Source organism: Hippopotamus amphibius, chromosome 8 (genome assembly GCF_030028045.1).
Source record: "Hippopotamus amphibius kiboko isolate mHipAmp2 chromosome 8, mHipAmp2.hap2, whole genome shotgun sequence".
NCBI classification, from domain to species: domain Eukaryota; kingdom Metazoa; phylum Chordata; class Mammalia; order Artiodactyla; family Hippopotamidae; genus Hippopotamus; species Hippopotamus amphibius.
This window is the reverse complement of record NC_080193.1, coordinates 102,919,733-102,947,217: the sequence shown is the minus strand read 5'-3', so window position 1 is coordinate 102,947,217 and position 27,485 is coordinate 102,919,733. Positions and strand designations below refer to the sequence as shown.

The 27,485-nt window shown below is 39.4% G+C and overlaps 2 protein-coding genes across 8 annotated transcripts in view; one reads left to right on the top strand and one right to left on the bottom strand.

Moving 5' to 3' along the window:
• The window catches only part of ALS2 (alsin Rho guanine nucleotide exchange factor ALS2), an 82,855-nt gene extending 65,473 nt beyond the window's left edge, over positions 1-17,382 (bottom strand). For all 3 annotated transcript variants that reach the window (XR_009055104.1, XM_057745663.1, XM_057745664.1), the window contains exons 1-4: positions 17,254-17,382; positions 6,488-6,569; positions 5,087-5,241; positions 1,335-2,272 (exon numbers count right to left, since the gene is read on the bottom strand). Coding sequence is in view for 2 of the 3 variants with exons in the window: in XM_057745663.1 (XP_057601646.1) it covers positions 1,335-2,272; positions 5,087-5,241; positions 6,488-6,507 (1,113 nt within the window). In the remaining variant the exon portion in view is untranslated. The remainder of the gene's footprint in view (positions 1-1,334; positions 2,273-5,086; positions 5,242-6,487; positions 6,570-17,253) is intronic.
• Positions 17,383-17,900: 518 nt separating this feature from the next.
• The window catches only part of CDK15 (cyclin dependent kinase 15), a 102,652-nt gene continuing 93,067 nt past the window's right edge, over positions 17,901-27,485 (top strand). For 3 of the 5 annotated variants that reach the window (XR_009055206.1, XM_057746887.1, XM_057746886.1), the window contains exons 1-2: positions 17,901-18,090; positions 25,890-25,979. Coding sequence is in view for 2 of the 5 variants with exons in the window: in XM_057746887.1 (XP_057602870.1) it covers positions 18,026-18,090; positions 25,890-25,979 (155 nt within the window). In the remaining 3 variants the exon portion in view is untranslated. Of the gene's footprint in view, positions 18,091-25,862; positions 25,980-27,485 lie in introns of all 5 variants that reach the window. The other 2 variants (XM_057746889.1, XM_057746890.1) reach the window with 2 other exon arrangements.

Sequence of the window (27,485 nt, the reverse complement as noted above, 5' to 3'; positions counted from 1 at the left end):
TCTGGCCAGAAGGAAAAAAAAAACTTGTCCTAAGCCACATAAATTTCTAATAGTTTGCTGTATGATTGAGACACCATCTACAAAGATGGAATTGCACTTGTTAAACACACACTGCCAAAGCTAGCATAGGTAACCAAAACTTTAAATGTATAACCAAACAGCTCCAAAGTGCAGTTTCAATGATGATAATCTATTAATCAAATAAACAGTATACAATAAACTTTTAACTTCAAATTTAATAAATCAAGGAATGACTTTCGAAAAGTCAAAATCTAATTTTTTTATAAGCATGTACAAGTCCTGTTAAATTATCACTTTTGCTCTGTTTAGATTTTTCTTTCTCCAGATAGCATCTTAATTTTTAAAAAAGTCAAATATCTACAAGGTTCAGTGAGTAGGCTGTGAAATAAAAACTGTTCCTAAAAACACCTCTAAGCCACGTTCCCATTCTGAACCAGTAAACCACAGTAATGAAGAATTGAGAGGCTACTGTGGTTTCAAATACCTGAAAACACCACCACAGGGCAGCTCTTTTATGATTAGATTTTTTTTTTTTTTTTTTGAGTCTTAACCACTGGACGGCCAGGAAAGTCCCTAGGATTAGATGTTGTTGCTTAGATTTGTTTTCTTTGAGCTTTGGAAAAGCAAAAGCAAAAGGATTCTACTAAGAGTAAAAAACTGAGTATCCTTTAGAACAATCTGTTTTAAGCAGGGAGACACAGTTTACTGTATGCCCCTGGTAAATAACTTTTCTCCACTTAATTCAAGTTTTCAAACAAAGTAGTTTAAGCAAGATGAAGAATATACTAAACCCTCCACCCAGTGATGCCCAGTAAGCACCACTGGTATGACTGAAAAGAATTCGAACACTATGTAATGCCACTAAGTTTCAAGTCTGCCTACAATCGAGGGATCCACCACACAGCACCTTCTCTGATAAAGAATGAAAGGGCTTTTCCCTATAGAATCTGAAGAATACTACAAATACAGATCAGAGATTTCTCTGTGAATACACAGATTAAATCATGTTAGATTAAACTTCAGGGGCCCACCTTAGCCATGGGGAAAAAGTACTTGGGAAAAAAAAATAGGATTTTGCTACTTACAAAACAAGGCCAGAATAACAACTTTCAACATCATAAAGGGCCAGAATTTGAGCAATTTTGAATTAATCCAGGGTTTTTCTCATCTAGGCTTGCATGGTAAGACAGATTTATCATCAAACTCAAAAAATAAAAAATGGTACCAACCCTTAGGTATTTTAAAGTTTGTCAAGAAAAACTCATATGGTTCAACTCCAGAAATACCTTTATATTATAAAATTGAGCAGGTACCTGAGATGGCACTGGCTTTTCACCGTTCTCTGAGTTCTCTCTTACTGAACGATCTGACAGTTTCTGCACGTATTCATCTATTGCCTGAGTGTCAGGGTATGATGGTATACTTCTTGCAGAAGAAATTTCAGTTGTTCCCATGACGTCTTGTGGGGAGGAAATGGTCTGAACACTTGTGGTCTGAACATTTCCAACGCTCAGTTCGGTAGCAGCAGGCAGCTCATTTTGTACAAGGGTGTTCTCAAACACTTCTCCCTGGCTGTCAAGGGTTTCAGTGGAGGGGCTGATGGCAGTGCTGGCCTGGTTTTCTGCCTGGGATTCTGACAGTGTCACACCTAATGGACAACAATGGCTGTCTGATATAATCACATGGTCTTCCTTGTCAGTCATCGTAATTAAGAGCTGGCTGCACTGGTTGCATCTTTCTGGCACTGGCTTCAGATCCTGGGAAGGGAGGCACTGTACCAGTGCTAAGCTGTGGAACGCACCACAGGCAACCTGTAGCACTACTCGTCCAGCAAGATGCTCCACCTTCTGTGGCTTTGTTACTGGGAAGGTAGTGGTAATGAGACCCAACTGACAACCGGTACCCCATGCCCAAATCTCTCTGCTTAGGGACAATGCCAGAGTGTGCTCCTCACCACATGCCAACTGCAAGATCCTGACAGCTAACAAAGGACTGGTCTCAGAATCAGAAATGCTGACAGGATTTGGTTCTGGAACATACTGCTGGTTAGCTACTGCGCACTGGCCAGCAGAGTTCTCCCCCCACATGTACACTAAGCCACTTTCTGTCACTGCGCCATTGTGGAAACTTCCTGTTGCCACAGTAACAACATACTGCCCAATCAGGGCATTTTCTAGAATGGGGCTACTCGGACAAATCTCTGCTGGTTCACTTCTCCAGGGGAGAGTCCCAAAGCTGTAGACCTCACCATCTGAAGGTTAAAAAAAAAAAAAAAAACGGACGGAGTTAGTGAATTAACTGGAAATTTTCAGCTAATTTTTAGTCCCCTCTAGGTTTAACAAAATAGAATGTTTTCTTTTTCTTTTTTTAATTTTCAAAAGCACAGTTCAGAAATTTGGTTCAAACATATAGCATTCCACACTTATTAATGTTTGAAAAAACAGCATCTTTAATATTCTGAAATATAGTGACAATTTCTAGAAATTACAGGAGTCTACTTCAAATGAAAGGCATTGCTCCTCTCCTTCATCCTCATCCTACAAACTCCCAGCATCAATCCACTACTAATGGCTATCGTCGTTGGCTACTACAGAAGCAGATTCCAAGAGTTCAAAGACAAAATAACGATCATGATATGATCAGATAAAATAAGCAGAAGATAAAACAGACACATTCGCTAATATCCACAACTCACTACTACTGTGTAAGTCAGAGCAGCAGAAAATTACGCAATGGCATAAAAATATTAGAGATTCACTTTGGCCAAAAGTATGAAATTAGCTTTATACCTCCAGGTTGGACTGAAAGCACCAATGTTAACAAGACGTAGCTGTCTTCATGTTGTGTACAATACTACGTCAAATTTTTAAGTGTTATATATAATATATATTGTGTACTAGAAGCCTTCCTGGGGTGCCATCTGTTTAAAAAGCAAATCACAACAAACAAATAAAGCAAAAAACAAATAAAGCCATGACTGGGTAGCTTTAGAATGAAGGGTGACTGGCTGGTTTTAGAATTAAAATGGAAGGCTCCAGTGAGCTGGGTACATGAATGACAATAACGTATTTGTGTTCACGTGTGCTACCAACTCATAGGTTTACTGCAGGTATTGAGGGAATTTGGGGGCATGTACAAATGATCTACGCTGGCTAAAAAACTCAAATGGAACAAAGATTTGGCCATGGGTTTTGAAAAATATGAAACAAAGCCCAGTGTTCTTTCTTTCCTATATGACCAGAGACTCACTGATTGTTTTTAATTAATGAAGAAATAAGCACTATTTTTTCCTCCACAAAGCAGCACTTGAGTCACTGATGAAAAAAAATGCATACTTTATCTTTGGCCTATTACACATGGCGGATACATTTACATACTCAAATCAACTAACTACAACATCTATGTGAGGAAAAACACAACAGTGGCTAGAGGGAAGAGCAGCTGTTATTAGGGAATTTCTAATTTGGATAGAGTGCTGAGAAAATAAGCTCACTAGTTAAGATCTTTTAAACTTTTCTTCTCAAGTAATATAACACACTTGCAACAGTTCACCAACACTTTCAATTGGTATTATTCCATTAGAATAATAGTCTCTCTAGAGCAAACTGCAAAGAAATGAATATTTAGACATCATTATGAGCTAATGGTTAAACTCAATAGAGACAAAGAAGCTTGAAAATTTCTAGTATTCAAACAGTACCATTTCCTCACTTATAAAAGAAAGTACTGGAGATCTTTGTGCCATTTCAAGATACACACTTGTGTGAGATGAGATTTTTTGTTACTTTCACACTTAAACCAGAACACTGCTTAAACATGAACATAGGTTATTTTCGTATTTTTTAAAGTTTTCCCAGCCTTTTAGGTTTGATTCCAGATGTTTAAAGATATCATGCTCATGAAGGATTCCTAAATATCTTCCTGAAGGACTAATAAAGCAACAGCAGTAACAGAATTCTACTTATATGTGCTTGAGAACTATAGATTTTGAAGCCCATAGGGCAGGTACTGAATATAGTTCACATTTTAAAAATCTGGCTTTTTCCAAATTCTGGCCTAATACAATAATAATAATAATAATAATAATAGTATTATGTATTATTATAATAAAAGTGACATAATAATAAAGAGGTTAGAAAGAAATCCATGTTTGCCCCATAAAACCACCATGGTCAGATTTAAGCTTTGTTTCCTAGAATTTGCCTTCCCTTAGTTCCTGCAAGGGAAAATACCAAAGCATTATTAAATACTTAATAAATGCTTACAGAGTAGAAATTTATAAATTATTGAAGTTGATAGCAGCCCAGAGCCAAATCAAATTTGCCATGACTTAGTTGGTAAAATGTCATCAAAATTAAAGACAGCTCTCTATATAAATTATAGCCTATATTTCTGTTATAGATTTGTAGATTTTATTATATGTTCTTATAAGCTGCTATTTATGCCTGAGAAGAACTGTACTGAGACGGTATAGCCAAGCTATTTAAAATGCAGGCTTTGAAATTAGACTCTCTGGGTTCCCATCCTGACTCTGATCCTTTAAATAGTTGCATGTGCTTGGGAAAACAATTTAACCTCCCTGACCTTCAGCTGCCTCATCTGTGAAGTGGGGATAATAACAGCAGCTACCTCATAAGGTGGTTGTGAGGACGAAATGAGATAACACATACAAAGTGCTTAGTGCAGTGCCTGATGCATATAATTGTTTAGTAAACATTAGCTATTATTAGCATTATTATTCTGATACATTTACTGAACAAAGGTATAGCAAAAGGGTCTCTGAATATGCAATCTTTCAAAAAATCTAATTTTTCATGTACTTATCACTATAAAAACTTTTAAACTATAATTCTCCCTTTTATTCCAGCTATGGTACATCTTAAACTTAAGAACTAATCTGATTTCTGATAAAGGGAGTAAGAACATATTTTGAAAACAAAAGGAGCATAAGCTCCAGCAAGTTCATTCAGAACGCCTGGCACCCAGTCATTCTCTCAGCTGCTCTTACGCATGCAGACACTGGTCAGAGCTTCAGTCAGTGTTGCTGAGCTGTTCTTTTCAATACCTTCAGTCAGAAGAACTCCATGCTTCACTCCGAGGGCCGCATGAAGAACCGTCTTTCCTCCCCAGCCTGGCAATCTCTCTGGTGTTACAGAACAGGATCCTGCCTGCCACACATGGACCAGGCCTCTTTCTTTGGATCCTTCAGCCTCTGTTGAACTACAAACATCAAGAAAAATAGCTTAATTGATACTGCAGTCCAGAACTGTACCTTTTGTCCTTAATACTGTCATGAGATTTGTACCTTTTACCAGTACATGGGTGACTGGGTCAGATAATTTAGCACCTATTTAATGGCTTGGTTATGATACAGGAGCAGAGGTAAAACAATGATTTATATAAAGACTTGAGGATCAACCCACAAATTACTAAACCCACAAATTATTTACCTCTAAGAAGCAAACAAAACATGGGCTATTTTTTGAAGTTTTCTGGTTTAGTAACACAAAATTTCAAAATTTCAAACTTTTCAATACATTAATTCCTTGTTTAGATGTTAAAGTTATAACATGTCCCAAGTTGGAGTCTTATTTTAAAATTTTAGTTTTCAATTTGTTTCTTAAAAAAAAAAAAGGTATTTGATGAGAAAGAGGAAATAGGGATCCATGTTTCCCTTTATACTGAGTTTAAGCTCTATAATTCCTATTTAAATCTTTAAGAATTAAATTTACACCAGGTACCAGTAAAATCCTTCATGCTCTACTCCTGTTCTAGCCAAAGAATTCTATCCATCTGATAACTCTGGTTCAAAGAACATAAAACACACAGCTGAATAATAATGACCATATCTGCCCCCCTTTCCAAGAAAAGGCCATAATAACATACTCTGGATTTCCTTTATATAAAATTTTCCTTTGTGTTGCCATTGATGGGACATTTTTTCATATTCTTTTTTCTAGCACACTGATGCCAATATTTTACTGAGGCACAGAAACTTTTTTTGGTTTTCTTTATTTTATAATACCTAGCATTTTCTCTACTTCTGCTAAATAATATTCCTCTAAATTGTAATTAAGCATAACCATGGTTTTATGAAAGGGAAGCCAACCTACCCTCCTTTCAAAATATTATTCATGACGAGTTCTTTAAGGATAGAATCACAATTAATACGGCCACTTTTGAAAACCTGAAATTATGTGTGAGAAAAAATGGCTTCAAAAGCTTTAAAATGATGAATTGAAGACATTTTGTGCCTTTTATAAGCATAAGAAAGGAACTAGCAACAAAGTGCACCGCTAACAAGCTTTATTGTAATTACCTTTCCCTCTTTACCAATCAACACAAATGTCACTGTTCCTACTTAATAACCATCAACAAGAAAATTAAACTGAAGAGAAGCTATACATAAGTGGAACTGTTTGTTGTATTTTCCTAGGACAGGGGAAAAGGAAAAAATGGTTTTTACCTCTTCTTCTTTGAGTCCATCGGTCAGTGGGAGCACTCCATCACCAAATCATTCCCTCCTTGCAAAAGGTATATAAACACCTAAATGGCAAAACACAGGTAAGCACAGCGAGCAGTGAAAGAGCACTTTGCTATTTTATCCGTCAGATTTAAAAAAAGAAGAAAAAAGGCAGCTCTCCAACAAGTGCACATTCACTGGGCAGTAAATATGCAGCAAAACTATTTAAACTATTTCATATCTCGCCAGCCAAAGTCAAATCTCTAGACTGAGCCTGCCCACTGAGCTTATAAAAATGCCTGTTGATCAAATATAATGTCAAAGTGAGAAAAGACTACCTACAACTTAGCTGTACTTTGTCAGGCAACAGATTTTTTGTTTGTTTGTTTTTTATTATAAAGAAGTTCAATCTGAAAACTTAATGTGTTAAGTATTCATTACACACACATTAAGGCTACCTTTTAAATGCTTCTGGGACATATGAACACTTAAATACCAATTACGTAAACAAGAATTCTCTCCAGTAATGTATCAGACTCAAGTAGTTTTAATTTACATTTTCCAGTAATGCACACACACAAAATCACATCATTAAAACGAAAGTTTTCCATTCATTGGAACTAGCAGTATTTTCCCCAAATCAATCTCAATTCAAAACCATAATCCAAAGGGCTGGAAGAAAGAAGTTTGAATTTTAAAATATCTATTTTTAAATCTACCATTTAATAGAAAAGAGCTACATGAAAATAACAGTACAAATATCATGACCCATCAGTTCAGAAACTCAATGTTTGAGAAAGTAAGAGCTAGAAACAAGCAGAAACACTCAATGCACTTCAATTAAGAAATTCACATTTTTAAGGACACCAAAACTCATGAAAATAAGAATAATGCTGTTTTAGATGTGGGAATGATAAAAACACTGGGGCCAAATTCACTATTTTTCTGCAAAATGATATGGCATGGTCACTGTGCTTTGAAAACAGCCCACACCCGCAGGAGTGATGTAAGACCCATCTGTTTACTCCAGGTTGCCTGTGAATTCTTACTGTTTCCCATCTGTGTATCTGGAGGAAATTACTCTCTACCTAATGCTTATTTTAGAAAGATTTTGAATCATTCAAAGTTGGATGAAGAGTACTATGTAAATGAAAGATATATCTGAATAGACTTAATAAATGCTATTCATTTAATAAATATGATTACAAAGACACTACGCTTTGTGTGTGATAGTAATTAATTTTTAGTAAAATGTACAGCTCACAACATACAGAAAAGTCCTGAGGCCAGGTCTAACCTGTGCTTATCTATCAGAGATCAAGGAGTAACTGATCCCTTGATAATAGCTACACAATGCCCAGGGAAAACCAGAGAACTGCTCTGGGAGGGCGTGGGAGTGCACAAGCACACTTCATGCAACTCATTCACTGTCCCTAAACTGAACTGGGACCTACTGCCTGGCCATCAAAACTGCTGAGAATCTTTTAGTAAAGTGAATATAGCAGCCGACCTTTCTTCTCTTTTTGGTGTCATATTTTTGAATACAATGTTTTCTTAAAGTGGATTACTCCTTATGCCATATGATTTCTCACCAACATTCATTTTTTTCAAATCCAAATGAAATTAAAACTCTACAAACTGTCTTGCAACTTTGTTACTTACTGTACATGGTAGGGAAGATAATGATTCTCAAGATGCCCACATCCTAATGCCCAGAACCTGTGAATATGTTAGGTTACATGACAAAGGGGAGGTAAAGCTGCCAATCAGCTGGTTTTAAGTTGGGGAGATTATCCGAGTTATTCAGGTGGACTCAGTATGATCATAGAGACCTTAAAAGTTGGAGAGGGAGGCAGAGGAGAGTTCGCGAAAGAGACGCGATAATGCAAGCAGGGTCAGAGAGCTGCTAAATTGATGGCTTTGGAGATGGGAGGGCGCAGCTGTAAGCCAAGGAATGTAGGTGGCCTCTAGAAGCTGGAACAGGCAAGGAAACAGATTCTCTCCCAAAGCCTCCAGAAAAAAACGCAGCCCTGCTGACGCCTTGATTTTAACCCAGAAAGACTTCTGTCCAACTTCTAACCTAAAGAACTTAAGATAAAAAATCCGTGTTATTTTAGGCATTAAATTTGTAGCAATGCTACAAGCAGCAACAGAATGCTAGTACATTATTTCACATTCATCTTTCTTTAGCGATATTTATAGATCTAATTTTGCTTTAATGGTGTTTAATATACTTGACTTCTAAGAAGACATACCTGCCTGAAATTCAAATACAGCAATGAGAAGAAAGGAAATGACTGCTAAGGAAACATAACTGAAAAGAAATATTGCATCTAAATGTGGGAAGCTTATATGGTAAAGTTTTACCTTATGTACTTAAAATAGGCAGCATTTACCAAATCCAGTTAATCTAACATTCTTCCTCAATTACGTATCCAAACAGAAAAAGCAAACCAAAAAAATGTGTTTTCCTAATATTTTTATGATCCCCTCTCTGGGAAATCTATAAGATTGGCCTCAACCACTCAAACAGCATTAAACTTGCTTATATTCTTTCACTGCTTAACATTTTTAATTGTTACAGAATTGCCTCATCATGGGCCTTCTTCTGGGGGTATTTCTCCGCAGGTGAACTCTGGGGGGCCAGGATGCCTGCACTTTGTTTCTTTTCTCCTGTTATAGTAGCTTCCCCTCATAGCCTTTATTATGTTAACTAGCTCAGATACAGGAGCTGTGTGATATCTAGAGAGTCAGAAATGTGGGGTCCTCTTTTCCCTCACGTGGCCTTTCCAGAGATCAATGGCATCTGTAAAAGGAGCAAATGAGACTCTAGCATCCCCTCCAACTACTGAGAACTATGAGCCAAAGAACAAAGCTACAATCATTTTAAAGTATACTACTCTATACTTCAAATTATCTCTTCACAGTGAAATGCAATTAAACTCTCAGATGACCCTTTAAAACAAAAAAGCAAACCTTGGTTCTTAATGAATTGATTCCACTTTTAGATCCCAGTGGATACACACCCTTCTGCTACATTTAACAGAGAAATAAGCTATCTCACACATACAGAGAATATGGTTTTCATACCATGACCTGGGAGTGCCCTAAAAAAAAAAATCTGATCTAGATGTTCTAATTATTGCTAGAAAGAAAAGCTACAAACTATCTATGGGTCCATGATACTGTAACCAGAAATCCAAAGTCCAAAAAACTGAAAACTAAAAGTTTTTTCATTAAAGTCTTTTGGTGGCAAAATCTAATCTGACTTGAACATATCCAAGAGTAAAACCTGACCTGAACTAATGTGAGGCTATTTAGTTTTTATCCTTTTAGTGTACATCTTCATATATTTTGTCACAGAAATGTTAACATGATTGTAGGGTGGTATCAAAGGTCCCTCAAGAAGTGTTATAAAATATACGGTTTATGCACCTTATCCTAAAGATCAGAAAAACTCTGAATTCCAAAGCATGCCTTGCCCCAAGGGTTTCAAGTAAGGGACTGGGAACCTGTATTCTAAAACAACTATCATTTTCAGCAGGGGTCCTCAACTTTTTAATGGCAATGATTTGCATCACTTGTTTTAAAAGTTTCAAGTCAATTTTATGGTGAACATACATAGAGTGCCCAAATAAACTTTGTAAGGAATATCTTCCCTGCAAATACTCACTTGGCTCATCTTAGTGGAGGAAGGACGCCTGGGCTCTTTAATTGCACACAAGACTACCAATTTGGTGGAAAGATGTAAATAATGAGAGAGGTACTGTGTCCTAGAACAACCAGGACTTAGTGATGTATTAGACAGAAGTGAGGAGAAGGGAGTATCAAAAACGACCTCCAACTTCTGCATTGAACAACTGTGTAGTGGTACCATTTACTAAATGAGGAAGAGTGAGGGGGTAGGATTCTGAAGTGGACGGTATGATTTTGGTAAGACAAGATTTTTTTTTTAGGTTCAAGATGCCTGTGAGAAATCCAAGAATACATATCAAGTGAGCGGCTGAATATGTGAGTACGGAGTTCAGAAGAAAGGTTTCAACTATTGATATAAACTTGGGAAGGCATATGGACAATATCTGAAATCAAGGCAATGGAGAGTATCACTGGAGTGTGTATTAAGAGAAAGGGGAGGCACTGAATCAAGCTGTAAGTCGCTTGGATAGGATGAGCAACAGGCAAAGACTGCGGTGAGAACTGGCCTGAGAGGTAGAAGAAACAAGAGTCTGATGTGGGCACACAAAGCAAAGCAGAGAGTGTTTCCTGCAGGAATGACTGCTCAACACAGCTGGGGTCTCAGCTGGGGACTGAAAACCAGATTGGAGCAGGCTGACTGTAAACGGCAGGTAAGGACATGAAAACAAAGCTGGTGTAAACGATTCTTTTAAAAAATATTGAAATGGCAAACAGAAATGGAGCAATAGCTGGAGAGAAACGTGACGCTCAAGGGCGTGTTTTGGGGGGCTGGGGGGAGATGAGAGACAGCTGAACATGTTTGTAGGACAACGACATTGACCCTAGATGCAAGGGAGACAAGGACACAGGGCGGAACCAAAATCCCGGACAAGTGAAAGAGGATAGTGTCCAGAACATGCATGCAGTGGGGCTGATCTTTCACAACAGGATGGGTCCACATTTTAAAAAGAAACAAAACAGCAGGTACAGACACAGGCAAGATGATAGATCCTGTGGTAGGAGGATAAGAGTCCCCCACGATGGCACCGGTAAGTGACTAGGACTTTACAGTATGGGTGCTGTCTTTTCTAATCTCACACTTGGATCCATTCATTCTGTCTTTATTTTATTTTGCCACATTTACACATTTCCGTAAATCGTTATTTAGGAACAAGGCAGACTATAAATAAAAAATTATTAAATATGGAACAGAAATGTATTAATGGACTATTATCCCAAATGCAAAGAGAAAATTAAATCATGTACGATTCTATGTATTCACATCCAGTAAAGTTTATTTTCTGGACAAAGTCCTTTTGCCTTAATAATTCAGTGAAAGTTCGTACACTAACTTTAAAATGCTTACATTTCAACAACTAAAACCACTTGTACTTTTCTTACCTACTACACTCCAGGTATGGAACTAATATAAAACTTCCACGGAAGCCAAAAACCATCTTATGCTTTATTCTATCCCCGCTGCCTAACATCGTCCTGATATACAACAAGTACACAATAAATACCTGTAGACAGACTGAGCCTGTATAAATCAACAAGTTCCTGCCCTTCAGGAGCTTACATACAGAGTATGTTTTATCTTCCTGACTAGAATGATGGCTCTAAGCAGACAGTGCCCTCAAGGCATAAGAAAGCTAACTTAATGCTAGCAAAGCTGGGCCCTTCTAGTCTTATTCTCCTGTCTCATTTATTGGTTTAAAAAAAAAGTGTATTGATTAAAATAGTGAAATAACAGCAATAATCATAGTTACAAGAGTAATGATATTACTGTTTAGAATGGCAAGACATTAAGATAGGAAGAAAATAAAAATAATAATAAATGAGCAAATTGTATCATAATGCCTTGAAAAGAATTTGGACATAGAATGAATCCAACATGAAATTACTACAGATTTCATGCAGTCACTTACACTTTCTCTTTAAAGTCTGAGTTGGTTGTGTTTTATTTCAGTGTAGTAAGCCAGAGTTTATACTGTGAATGCAGTAAACAATAATTGAAGGCTCTATAGCATTTTATACATGGTAAATGCTTAATAAATATTTGCTTTTAGAGGCTCAGTCTATGTTTACACATAGATTAAGGCAACTTTTGACTCAAACACCTGATTTACAGCTAGTCTATACACCAACAACTGCTACTGCCTGGATATCCTGCCACTCAAGCCTTTACCCACCACCACCAAAGGTTGAGGAACACTCAGCATGCACTGATGCCTTGACAAATCAACCACCATCGGAGGTGGAGGCCACTTCAAATCCTAGCCCTCTCAGCCTGACTTGCTGCATTGGAGGTAATGCCTGATACCACACTATGGGAGCTGACCAGCCCCTTAAATCCTGACGCAGACTGCAGGAATTCAGTAAACTAATACATTAAATAAAGGCAGTGGGCTGGCCTAGAGAGTACTTATTATTTACAGTGTTGTTACTAATGGGATAATGCATTTACTAAGTCACTCATTCAAAATATAAACTTCTGGAGGCCAAAAACCACGACTTATTCATCAGTACGCCCTTGTACCCATGGTAACCACTAGGTATAAGCTGGCTACGCATAAGTGAGTACTCAGTGGAAGACAACCCTTGATCTTAAGTTCCAGTCCATGGACTTCCAAATGATTAGAAGGTTTCCATGCCTGTTATAAAAGTCAGTATCAGACACAGAAAGAAAGTGTCTTCTCATAATAGAAACTCTCATAAATAATTTGCTAATGGTACTTCCTAACAAGGAAGATGCTTTTATTTCATGTCACTTCACAGATGTCAGACAACCTAGGAAAGAACAGTCCCTTTCTCCTTAGCACACGGAGACTGTTTTTGGTGCAATCAGGGACACTAAAGCTGCATAGGCTCTCTCTCTTTTTACTTATTTTTTAATTTTTTATGGCCTGCTAATTTCACCCTGAAACCTACTAAAACTGCACTCTTCTGATTGTTGAGAATCCTCTAAAATGGATATTGCTCATGGGAGAGGGGGATAGGCACGGTAAAATAAACATCCAGCAATACCCATTTTGCTCCTTTTTGCACTCACTGCATATTTCTTCCATTGTTTGGAAATACTAAAGTTCCCATGAAACATTCGGATAGATATTACAATACTAGCAACTGAATTTCAAATTCCCAGGTACTGCAACCATTTATGACTATTATTATTTGAGAGCATGTAATTTCTGATATAAATTATTTACTCCTTTAATATTTTGCTACTATTCTTTTATTAAAATGGCTACTTTTTTAAATAAGGCAATATAGAAATATAGTTAAAGTATGTTGAGTTATTTTCCCAATCAATAATATCTAGGGCTTAAGGTCAACAAGGGGCCACAAAACTGAACAGGGAGTACACATGCCAAAATATACTGCTCTGGAGATATAAGTTTCACTTAGAGTATTTTGGAAGTGCTAATAACAGGTATTCTTGATTAGGAATGAAAATATTGCTTTTCAACTTGTGAGTTATATTAGAGATCAGCTATTAAATTTACTATTTCTTACACAGCCATTTAACACACTGTCATCATGTTTACTCATTAATACCTGTTGAAAGAGAACTATTTTGTTTGAGCAATAACTAGGACACTTGCATTCACAATATAAAACTCAGGTTTACTACACTGTAATAAAGCTTAACCAAGGCAAACTTTAAAAAAGTAAGTGTTAATGGCTACATGGTATCTGCAGTAATTTTGTATCCACCTCACTCTGTTCAAATTCTTTTCAGGGCTTTATGATACAATGCACTCCCCTATACTTTGAGAGTTCATCATCAGTAAGTATATGCCTGTACTTCTCAAGAGGCTCCAGAATTTAAACTCCCCTGCAGCCTTTCAAGAAGGATCATTCCTCATATCCTAAGGAAAGCATTTTCCCAGGAACACAGGTCAAACAGCAAAGTAAAATTGACTAAATAATTGGTCTGTCTCCTCTCTTTAGAAAAGCTTTACACAGTAGAGCTGCACTGGCACATTCTTTTCCTACCACAGGGAGAGAAGCTAAAAAGTAAAATAAAGAAAGTATACTGGGAGAGAGCTCAATTATAAATAAAAATTATCAGTTTTTAATTTTATAATTAAAGTGAGGTTCACAAACTAATTCAGTAGTTTCATAAACTATCTTAACCATACACAAATCCATAAAAAATATGATAATAATAATAATATACAAATCCATGTACCCATCATTCAGTTTTAACAAATATTAACACATTTTCATATTTGCTTCAGCTCTCTTTCAAACAGAAAAGTTATACATAGATCTGAAGGAGCTCTACTCAAACCTTCCTTCTCCAGAGTTATCCACGATCCCTAAAGTTAATGTGTCTTATTTCCATGTATATTCTTATACTTTTATGTACTTCCACTAGATACATACATATCACTAAACAGTATATGCTATATTGTTTTAAAATTCTACATAAATGCATAATACTATGTGCATATATCCTTTGGCAACTTGCTTTTTTACTCAATATTATATACTTGAGATGTATCCATGTTGATAAGCAAAGATTGAGTTCATTCATTTTTACCAGACAAAAGCATTCCACTGCATGAATAAATCATAGTTTACCCATTTCCCTACTAAAGTACAGCCGGATTGTTCTACTTTACCACTATTTTACGAGCTGTTATAATCATCTTTGTTAGATGTTTGCTTGCGCAATTGCCCCAAGTTTAGTTAAGAATTCATCTCAACAAAAATTTAAGTTGTGGAAGAAAAGAGCCCTAGGGTGAAAGTAAATCCACCCAGATCCCATTGACCCAGTCTTTTTTTTTTTCCATTGGAGTTGAGAAAACTACATTTTCTTTAAAACCGAACTCTACAATAAAAGAGTTAGTCTACAAGAGCCCCCAAAAGTACTCATTACCTCACTGATCAGAATATTTTTGCTCTATCCATGTGGATCAACTAAATTACCTACTTTACCAATTATTCAGCTGTTCTACCAATTGTGTGATGCAGGCAAACATCAAGACAAAATGTAAAGACAGCACCATTATCTCTATAAAGGAATGGGAGATGGGGATAGGAAAATAAACGCAATACTAAAGAGAACCAAATCACAGTTGGTTGCTATTTTATTTGTGGTTACCATGCATTTTCTTAAGGACTGATATTCTACTAAATCTACTACTTTCTTATTACTGATGACTGAATTACTTGGTCATCAATGAAGAGTTAAAAGAAAAAAAAATGTTAAAAAAAATTCTATCAGAAATATCTATATCCCTAATGTAGTTAGAATATATGGTAGGTTTAATTCCATAAAGTTACTTAAATCCTCACAGCATTCCTCTGAGTATCTGAGAAAAGGGCTCAAACTCACACTATATCAAAGCAAGCCTTCTTTTATACCAGCTCAAAAATCCCCGCTCTTTACCTTCCTTCCTAGTTTTCAACTCAAACCTTACCTAGTCTCATGTTAATAAAGAATTATCAATATAAAAGGTTTTTATAAGTCAGTCATATTCTTTGAAAATACCTTTAGAATGGACCCAGCAATACTTCATTTCAACCCATGTTTTTCATGAAAAGGGAGAAGACTGATAGTAATCTTCCCATTTAATCATATGAAAACTAAAATCAGTCCTCAGTGAGGTTCTTACCATACCTTTTGCTTCTTTAACAGTCACAATGCCCAAAGTAAGTCAATGACAACCTAAATTCTGAAAGGCTGACATTTGGAGAGAAGGGATTCCAGTTTACACTGTACAAATCAATCTAAAAAAATAAGCGGCTTGGATAATGCCACTCAAATTTGCCCCCAAATTACCTGTTTGGTTCTTTATTTTCTGCATTATTACCTTTTTTAATTCTAATACTGTGAAACAGCTTTTAACATTTCTTGCTAAAACTATGAATCTTAAGTCTGCCAATACTAGTTAGAGTTTGGAAACTAAGTAATAAATTTAAACTAGGTACATATTCCACCAGCATTTTCCACATTAAAAGGCTCTAACAGAACACCAAGTTACTACAGATCAACCTGAAATCATATTTTCTCTACATATATCCCATATTATAAAATTATCTGGAAACTATCCCTTGATTTTAAAAAGTGAACTATAGTTCTTTTCTAAAAAAATATTCAGTTCTCTTTCACACCATTTAGAAAACACTGAGTCAGTGGGTCATGCTGTAGTAGAAAAGGAAATGACATAAAAACGACTAATATGTATTGAATATTTCCATACAGTGCCAAGCACTGTAAAAAATATGATACATGAATCATTACATGTAAAGGTACTACTATGAGGAAGATACTTACATTCCCAATTTAGAGATAAGGAAATTGAGGCAGATAAGTAACCTGCCCAAACTCAAAGATGTAAGAGTATGAGACTCCAGGTATGTCCAGGTCAAAACCCTAGGTAGGATCTTCACCACTATGGTTGTATTATTAAGATTAAAATACTGTAAACTACTGCAAAAGCAAATTTTTCCCTCCTTTAAATTCTTAAAGTATTCATTAACTCAAAGGACAAGCGGTCACTCCAAATCATTCATATCTATGATGAACTGAAAAAATATTGGACCAACAGGTGTGCTGAATTTCTGTACTTGTTCAGAATAAACACACATCACACAATTTTATTCTTTAAAGCCTTTTAAAGAATATTTACAGCCACCAACAAATCCAAAAGGCAACAAACAAAGGATCTGCGTTTGTATTCAACAGTTATTTCCTTTTCCATTCTCAACCAGAAAGAGAACACTCTACTTGGATAAGCCATTTCAGCCCGTGTGTTTTCCCTCCTCTCTCCTCAACAAAGACCTAAGCAGTACAACACTTCGGCCAACCGACAGTTGTCTGTCTCCAAAGTAACCCTATTACACAGAGGACCAACACCAGGAGCATTTCCTCACGATAGCCCCTATGTTATTATGTTTCTGTCTTCGCTTCTCAAAAGAACTTACCACCCTCTGCTGGATAACTTGACACGCCGAAGGGCTAATCTAAACTACTAATTCTTAATATCAAAGTCATTTTCTTTTTCCCCAACCGCCTTTTCAAGCCAGCAAAATCCTCGGTCCACTCTCCCCTGCGATCTGCATCCAGGAGCAAACCCACCTGGGACACTCAGCAAGGTTCGCAGCCAGAGACCCCGGTTGATCCGGTCGGCGCCCAGAGTGGGCATTCAATAAATCCTCCTGAATGAATGGGTGGAAGGCAGCGTGGGTGGAGGCGGGAAGGGGGCGCGAAGGAATTTCACGAGGCTGAGACCTCTGCAGCGGCGCCCAGTCTGGGGAGGGAGGAACCGGGGCGACGGGGAGAACCTAGGGCCGTTGCGTGCTCCTCGACTGGCAGTCGCAGTGGGTCGGACGCTGGCTCGGGAAGACGCGGGCGCCGTCTCCGTGGGTCCCCGCAGCGCGCTCCCGGGCCTCGGCCTGCACCTCCGCCTTCCTCCCGGACCGCGGTCTCCAGCACACTGGAGGCCCCGGCCGGTCAGCCCTCCGAAGCCACGGGCCAACTCGGGACCCGCGCTCGCTCACCTGACGCTCCACCGGCAGCACCGCGCTCTGCATCCGGCGCGAGCCTGGCAGCCCGGCGGGCCCGTGAGATCAGCTGATTCACTGGGGGCAGGGCTTCTGGCAGGGGCGGGGCGGTAAGCGAGTGTGAGGGGGGAGGAGAGCACCCCCGAAGTAGGCGGGGTTAGGTGCAACGGCATCTGGTAGGGGTCAAAATTCCTCAAAGGGGCGTTAGGCACCGCCGGCAGCGTTCCCGGGGGTACTGTCTTTCCCTTAGGACCAGGCGGAGCCGCGACTCCAAATATGCACTTGGGCAATGACGTAACGTGGCGTCGCCGGGGCCTAACTACCGGAGAGCTTCCATGGTAACAGAAGATGAGGAGAGTGGTTGGGAGCTGCCAGTGGTTTTGTTGCTACCTCAGACTGCTGGAGTCCGAAGGGTAAGTTCGCTACTCTTGACAGTGAAGAGGCTGAAATGTCTTCAGACTGCTTCTATGGCCTGCACCCTAACGGTGGTCGCTTCCTCCCCCGAGAATGACGTCATCGCCAGGCGGCAGGGTTTGGCGCCGGTTTCTATACTGTGTTTGTACTACTTGGTTGCAACCCCGAAAGATGGAGTGTGGTAGGAGGGAATGAGTTGGCCTCTCCTATGATTCCCACTGAGCTATCCCATATACAATCCGAGTAAAGCCAGTTTGCCCATCACGCAGTTTCACGACCATCTGCTCATTGCAGTCACAGCCCCACGTGGACTCAGCTCTGGCGCGCTAAGTCCTCTGGTGAAGATTTTTCTGGAGCAGCTAATCCTGTCACACAGTAGGTGCCATCGCTGGACCTGCAAACCTGTATTCAGACCATCAGCAAAAGATGTGCAGTCAGGGTCTGAAGTTCCTGTGGGTACATGGTCTACTAAGTTCACCAACAGCCTCGACTCTGTTGCCTCCTTGATCCTCCATCACCTACAACGCTGTTAGTCTGCAGCAGTTCAACCAACCTGGTACATTCTTGGACCAGTGCTGGAAAAAGGTCGACTTAAAAAAAAAATGCGCAGTGTGAGAGTTGCCAGTTAAGTTTTATTTGGGGCAAAATGAGGACTGCAGCTGGAGAGACAGTGTCCCAGATAGCTCTGAGAAACTGTTCCAAAGAGGCGGGGGAAGACCCATATGTATGTGATTTTGGTGAATGGGGAAAACAGGCAATCAAGCACAAATTGTGTACAGAAGGTTTCTATTAGTCCTGTGCTGGCTAGTCACGAAGAGCAGTTGTCACCACGAAGGATTTTAGTGTTTTTATAGATATGAGGAGATGCAAGAACCGGGCTCATAAAGTGGGCCCCTAAAAACATCTATCTGAAGACCTGTTCTGCCAGTTTTTCACAGAGCACAGAGTGCCTCTTTTCAGCCCTCCACCCTGAACACCTTTCAGGGGGGTGTTGGCAGTCAGCAGCTGCAGCAGCACATGACTTAATCTTTGTAGAGGTAGATGGCAAGTGCCAATTGTAGTCGACAAAACATAACCCCGAGGATTGGTACCACTGCAAACCAAGGGTGTCCAGCTTCAGTCAGGCCTAGCATGTGGCAGGTCGATCTTGTTAAGCCTCAAACTGTCCTTAACACAGCGCTGCTCAGAATTTCTCCTATCCCTATCCCCTGCTCTTCCCAACCCACACACTCTCCTAACTTCGTACTGAACTCTACACACCCACCCTCTTTGGTAAAAATTTTTGAAAATAAAAAATAAAAAAAACTTTGCTTCCTCCATTTCTGAGGAAAATGAGACCACCAGGGATGAATTTCCTCAACTCCCACCAGCCACTATTACAAAGCCTACCTGCAGCCCCAGCCTTCCTTTCCTTCATCCTCTTTCTCCTTAGAAGAAGTGTTCTGCCATCTCAAGGTTAATCCCTTCCAATCCACTTAGAGGCTTGCACCCTTACTTATCACTTCTCTTTTGTATATTTTCAATCTCCCTGTCTCTTGTTACTCTTACTCCTAAGGATGTAAGCCTGTTCCTACGTATCCATCTTTAATTTTTTTCCTTTGTCCTCCTTTCTTTTACCTTCTGACCTCCCAATCTTCCTCATCCCAACTGCAGTCTCTACTTTTTCAGGTCTACTGAAACCAATAATCTCCTTCTAATTTTGAAAGCAAATCATACAGTCTAAGAATGGAACCATTCTATGCAACCAGTTAAAAGAAAGAGAATGCTCTATATGTATTGATGTGGAATGATCTGGAAGTTAGGTTAGGAGAAAAAATACTAGATGCTGAATCATGTGAATTGTATTCTACCAATTACATGTCATGTATGTCTTCACAGGAGAGAGAAAGAGAGGGAATATATCTTTGTCTTTTTATATTCATATCTTAGCTCTGAAAGGATGCATTAAAGTGACTGACACTGGGGAGAAGAATTGGGAACAAAGGTAGGAAAAAAACTCACTTTTCACTCTGTGCCATATCGCACTGTTTGAACTTGTAACTTTACAAATACAGTTTGAATATGCTTTTTTTTAAACTTATTTTTGAAGCTTTTAAATCTAAAAAAAGGTACAATTTTCATTCTTATCTTCCTTTCCCTCTTTTCCTCCTTGACTTCTGGGAGGCGTTCCTTCTGGGTTTTCCTCCTACTCCTCAGACCTTTCCTTTACATTTTCAGACTCTTTCTTTCACTCGTCCCTTAAATACATGGACTAAATAAATATTTACTACACACTTATTATGTGTCAGGCACTGTTGTAAGCACTAAAGAGACACAATGAACAAAGCAGGTAAGAGTCCCACCTCTCGTGGAACTTGCACTCTGGTGGTGTCGACTTAAAAAAATGCACAATGTGAGAGTTACGAGTTAAGTTTTATTTGGGGCAAAAAGTTTTATTTGCAGCCTGGAGACAGCATCCCAGATAACTCTGAGAAACTGTTCCAAAGAGGCAGGGGGACAGATTAGTATATATGTACTCTTGGTAAAGGAGGAGTACATGCAACCAAACACATATGGGGGTTTCTGCTATCATGAGGAGCTGACCTCACCATGTAGGGATTCAGTGCTTTTCTAGATATGAGGCGATGCAAGGGTTGGGCTCATAAAATCAGCTCCTGAAAACATCTATCTGAAGACCTGTTCCGTCTGCCTGTTTTCCAAAGAACAGAGTGCCTCATTCCCGGTCCCCACACTGAATTCCCTTCAGGGGATGTTGAAGGTCAGCTGCTGCAGCATTGCAGTGTGATTTGATCCTTGTAGAGGCAGGTGGCAAGTGCCCGTGGCAAGTGCCAATTTATAGTTGACAGTGGTATGGAAGATGGTCTCCAGTGATGGCAGCCATCAGTTCCCCTTTCATGTATACAGTTGCCACTCTTGACATCAAGAGAAGGAGTCTATTTCCTCTTCCCCTGAATATGGGCTAGCCTTATGGTTTTCTTCCCAACTAATAAAATGTGACAGAAATGAAGTTCTGATGCTTCTGAACCCAAGGCCTTAAAGGAACTGGCAGCTTCCGCAGCCTCCTCTGGGAAGCCAGCTGCCTGCCATGCTCTAAAGAAGCCCTGGCTATACTATAAATTGATAACAGACTATGTGAAGAGATAGGCCACATGGAATAGCATTAAGGTGCCAATCTTCTGGCACTTTCCAGGCCAGCCCAGTTCCTGGCTCAATGCAGCGGAGTGAGTGACACCAGGCAATGTCAAGGGGAGCATAATGGCCTAGTTAACCCTGCCTGAATTCCTGACCCAAGTTCCCAAGAAATAGTAACTGAGTTCCTTTAGGCCACTAAGTTTGGGGATGGTTGGTTATGTAGCAGTAACTGAAACAAGTGGGAAGAGTGAGAGGTAAACAAATACTGCGGTGACTAGGCCTACAAAGAAACAAAATAGTATAGTAGCTAAAAGCACGTTCTGGAGCCAGACAGCCTGGGTTCAAATCTCAGCTCTAGCACTTACTAGCTTAATGACCTTGGTACAAGTTATTTAATCTCTATGTACCTCAGTTTCTTTATCCATAACACAGGGATAGTAAAGTCACCTACTTTTTAGGGTGATATGAGGATTAAATACAAAGTACTTAGAATGGCACCTGGCATGGAAGTACTATATAAATTGTTGTTGTGAACAATAAAGAAAGGGAATAGAGAGGGAAGAGTGCAATTTCATGTAAGGTGGGCAGGCAAGCCTCTCTTTTAAGACGACATTATCTGAACAGAGATCTAAAAGGAAGTGAGGGCACAAGCCATGTGACTATCTGACACTCCAGGCAAAGGGAACAAGTAACTGAAGGCTAGGTGGGCAGTGTGGCTAGAGCTGAATGAGAAGAGATTGAAAGCAGGAGGTAAGATCAGATAGATAATGATCTGGTAGTAGGGGCAGATCCTCTGGGCCATGGAAAGGATGGAAAGGAGTTTAGGTTTATCTGAATGATAAGAGCAACCACTGGGGCTTTGAGCAGAGGGTGTTGTAATCCGGCTTCTGTTTTAAAGGGATGACTCTTCTGCTCTGTGGAGAGTGATCGTAGTGTAGGAGTTTAAGCGCTAAGCGTGGAAGCAGGGAGAGCTGTAAGAGGCTACTGCAGCACAGTCGCCCATCAGTACTCACGGGGGATTGGTTGCAGGACCCCTGTGGATACCAAAACCTGCATACGCTCAAGTCCCTTATAGAAAATGGTATCGTATTTGTATATAACCTATGCACATCCTCCCTTATACTTTAAATCATCTCTAGATTACTTCTAATACCTCATACAATGTAAATGTTATATAAATAGTTGCCTAGAACAGAAAATTCCAGTTTTTCTTCTTGGAACTTTCTGGAATTTTTTTTTCCAAATATTTTCAATCCGTCGTTGGTTGAATCCATGGATGCAGAACCCGCAGACACAGAAGGCAAACAGTTACGATGGTTTGGCCTAGGATGAAAGTGGAGGAGAAGGTGAAAAGGAGTTGGATTCCTGATGTATTTTGAAAGTGGAGCCTGCAGTGTTTGCTCATGGATTAGACATGAGCGTTGAGAGAAAAAGAGGAAGTGAGGCCTGAATTATTGGTAAAAATGCACTGTTGTTTACTGAGATGGGAAAGACTGGGGAAAAGAGTATGTCTGGGGATATAGGGAGGAAGTACCGAGTATTCATATTTGAACGTGTTGTAGATTATATCACTAGGAAGCATCTGAATGGAAATGCCAAATAGACAGTTGCATACATAAGTCTTGTGTTGAGGGGAAAGATCAGGGCTGAAGATAAAATTTAGGAAGTTGTCTATGGAAAAGATAAGCAGCCTGGGGCCTGAACTCTATTTAGAGATTAAGAAGATAGGGAGGATCTAGCCCAGAATCCTGCTAGGTTCTTTGAGAGGAGAAATAACTTGTGTTTGAGAAATAGGAAGAAGGCAAATACATCTAGCACAGAGGGAACAGTGGTAGAAAATGAAGTTGTAGTGTTCGTGTGACGGTTGGTAGGCCAGGATACGAGGGGTTTTTTTTATGCTAAATGCAAAAGGAATCATCAGAAAGTTTTAAGTGGGGGAATGGCCTGATCTGATTTATATTTTTGAAAGTTCAGTCTGTCTAGTACTTATGTATACTTCCAACTTCATTACACAGAATATTAAAAAGAAGTTTACTCAGGAGTTGAGATTTAGAAACATTCATATTTTTAAAGTTCACGCTGACTGAATATATTACAGGAGAGTAAGAATAGAGGCAGGGAAACCAAGAAGAAGGTATTTCATTAGGCCAGATGGGTGAAGATGATGAGTTAGACTAGGGTAGCAGTACAAATTGAGAATTAGATAGATTTGAGGTATTCTCTGGAGGTAGAATTGGCATGATTTAGTGATGGATTAGACATAATTTTGATTCATATGCTGCCTGGGTTTTTTCTTGAGCAAGTGATTCATGGGCATTCCATCTTCTAAACTGGAGAAGACTAAGGAGAAGCATTTTGGCATGGTTCAAGACAACTATTTTTGACATATTGACTTTGGGACACCTTTTTGACATCCAAGTGGAAATACCAAGTTTGAAGCTGGGGTTCTAAGGGAGAAGTCAGGTCTGGAGATAGAGATTTGAGGGTCATTTGCACACAAGTGCCCTACAAAGCTAAAGGGACTAGATAAAATTACCTGGGAAGAAAGTGTTGATAAGAAGGTAGAGATAAGGCTGGGACTGAGTACTGGGCTGCCCAAACTTGGAAGGTGAGAAGAGGAGGAGGAGCCAAGAAAGATGATCACAAAGGCGTCCCAAAGAGGTAGGAGGTGGGGGGCGGGGGGTGAAAGGGAAGCTGAGACGAAGTGAGAGAGTAGCATAGACATATATATACTACCAACTGTAAAATAGATAGCCAGTGGGAAGTTGCTGTATAACAAAGGGAGTTCAACTCGAGGATGGATGATGCCTTAGAGGACTGGGACGGGAAGGGTGGGAGGGAGTCGAGGGAGGGAGGGAATACGGGGATATGTGTATAAAAACAGATGATTGAACTTGGTGTACCCCCCAAAAAATAATAAATAAATAAATAAAATGAAAAAAAAAAGAAGTAGGAGGAGAGCTAGGAAAGTGCCCACTTCATGGAAATCAAAGAGGCTTTCGAGAAGGATGGCATGATAAACAATGTTGAATGCTGCTAAATGGTAAAGTAAAATAAGGTGTGAGAAGTGATTTGATAAGATGGACTCTCTGGTGACGTGGTGTGCCATTCCAGTTCTACAAGAATCAAGCCATTAGCCACTGCAGTTGACCACTGACAGTGTGTCCTGAGGGGAATTCAGGATGGGGAAAAACAGGAAAACATTCTGTGCCTTGGATATACTGGCCCTTAGATAATTAAGATGCATATCTAAGGAAAATTTTCAAATGACCCCAGATTCTTGCTTCCTCCCCTACACAGAAAAGCACTAAAATCATTAACTTCAGTTATCTGTTCTGTGTAATTAGCAGTAATCTTTTGATGCTTGACTACATGTTTTTTCCCAGCAAAAAAGGTTCATATGTATATCCTGACTCCTACCTTACACCTTCAGAGCAGTTCCTCAGAGCTGAGAGGCTGTCTCCCAGGCTATTGTCCTCAGTAAGATCCCTGAATAAAACTTAACTCACAACTTTTATGTTGTGCATTTTTCTCTCAGTAGGCGTTGACAAGAGCAGGTTCAGTGGAGCAATAGACAAAGAGGCTTTATTGGAGGTGAGTTTAAGAAAGAATAGGAGGTGAGGTGATAGGGACATCTTCAAGAAGTGTTGCTGTAAAGTGGAATAGAAAACTGGGGTAGTAGTTGGGAGGGGAATGTGACATCAAGGTATAGAATAAATACCCAAAACCCAAGCATTAAGAAAAAAAATAGTTGATATGATGGCAAACCAAGATTTCCTATTAGAAAGAAACTGACCTTGCAAGGCAAAGAAGAAAAGATATCCAAACATGTCCTTCTAGATATTGTCATAGACCCAATACTGTCAGCACACAACCTGAGTTGAATCTACTTATAAATATAAGCTCTTTTAGCATGGTATGCATTACACTAATTTGCAAACCTATATGTCTCTCTTGTTAGATTCTAAGGTCCCAGACAGTATTTTTCTTTTTTGAGACTAGCAACAGTGCCTTAAACTCAATAATTATTCAATAAAATTGTTTATTGAGGTCTACCAATTTAACAGTTTATTGAAATGTTGTTCATTGAAATAGATATAAGCTCTTGCCTCTTCTGCCAGCTACCCTGACCGACATTGGCTCTCATTCCTATTCTCTGATTGATTGCCGCCTGGGAGGAATTGAGGCACAATTCTCTCACTTTCCTGTCTTTAAAAGTGATAAAATTAAACTCATATTTTATGGCAACCACGAGGAAAATTAAAACAAAATTTTTCTTTGCCCATTTGGGCCTCTTCGATCCACTTTATTGTGTATTGTGCATCTACATTAACCAGACCTCCTTAGGAGATACCATTCCTTCTTAATCTCACCAAGGGTCACAACTCCCTAGGAGATAACCTTCCTTCTAAATCTTGTAAGGGGTCATGACGATCCATGACCCACTAGTCACTTTGTATACGTAGATCTGCATTGTGTAAACTGTCAAGAATATGTCATTTGACGTATAATACAACCCTTTGTCTCAAAAACTTATATAACTGTGCTTTGCCCTCTAATGGGCAAAACTTTCTGAAAGACTGTCTCCAGGTTATAATCCTCAAATTGGCTTGGGTAAAATTTTCTGTTTCTTTCTTAGATCAGCTCCTGATTAATTTTTTTGTAGACAAAAGTCATATAAGACAAGAATCCTTCTGGGCTCAAAGGGCAAAAGGATTGAAGGTGATGGTTTATCTACCCCTGAGGCAATCCATGGGTGAGTATGTGAATGTGTAGGGGGTGGTGGTGGTGATGCACCCTCTGGAAGGTAATGATAGTCAGACTAATTTTAATAATATTGCCATATAATATATTTTATAATGTACAATTTGCAAAATGCTTCATATGTGTACTCTATCCTCAAAACAATCCCATCATAGGTATTATTATTCCTAAAACTCAGGTGAATAAACTGAGGCCACTGACTTGTCCTAGTTAATCCAACTACTCTTAAGTAGCAGAGGGACTTAAACCCAGGTCTCCAAATCTAGATCTCCAAACTCCAAGTTCTCTGTTTTGACTGCTACTTCAACTCCTGCTGGGTCAATATGTTGAATATAGAGTTCAGGACTAAGATTAAAAAGTAGGGTTCAATGGACTGGAGAACTCGAGGTTTGGGAGGGGGCGGGGGATGAAGGGGAAGCTGAGACGAAGCGAGAGAGTAGCACAGACATATATATACTACCAACTGTAAAATAGATAGCCAGTGGGAAGTTGTTGTATAACAAAGGGAGTCCAACTCGAGGATGGAAGATGCCTTAGAGGACTGGGGCGGGGAGGGTGGGGGGGACTCGAGGCGGGGGGGAGTCAGGGAAGGGAGGGAATACGGGGATATGTGTATAAAAACAGATGATTGAACTTGGTGTACCCCCCCAAAAATAATAAATAAATAAATAAAATGAAAAAAAAAATAGGGTTCAAAAAGAGGATGACAGAGGATGACAGAGAAGTAACAGAGTCACTGAAGGCCAGTATCAGAAACTGAGAATAAGACTCGTGCGAGGGCAGGGTTCAGGGATACGCCTCGGAGTGGGATCGGAATGAACAATAAGTAAACAGTGGATATGTGTGGGGGTGGGGGTGCATTCACACACATATGTACATGCTATGATTTAGCAGCCATTTAAGATCTGAAAGGAGTAGAAGATATAGTTCATGCCCTCAAAGAGTATGTTTCTCAACTTGTTAGGAAAACATTAAAAATACTGATTCGAGTGTTCAATCAGTGATCCAGGAGCTCAGCCTTGGAAGAGATGGGGGTGTGGGGTGGAGAGAATCAAAGAAGCAAGGAAAGGTTTGGAGCAGAGATAGAGGCTCAGCCAGGACTTGAAGGTTGGATAGGTATCGGGGAGGGAAGAACATGTCAGATGAGAAACACAGGAAGGCTGAGTCAGAACAGCAGGGAAGGTTTGTTGGACCGTGACGCTACTGGTGTGGCTACCGTGATGAGTAGGGGGTGACTGGGGATAGTGGCGGGCAGGGCAGGCTAGAGTCAGGTTGTCTGAGGCCAAGCCGAGGAATTTAGACTTGATTTCATAGGTAACTGAGGGTCTGTGAGGCTGTTTAATCAGAAATGATCAAAGAGGAACTTAAAAAGTATACCACAGAAACATCTTCTGGGCTTTCAAAATGAAGTAGTAGTCTGTGTTTCCTATTCTACTTAACCATTAAAATAGAGGCCGTGTGTGTGTCTGTGTGTGTGTGTGTGTGTGTGTGTGACACT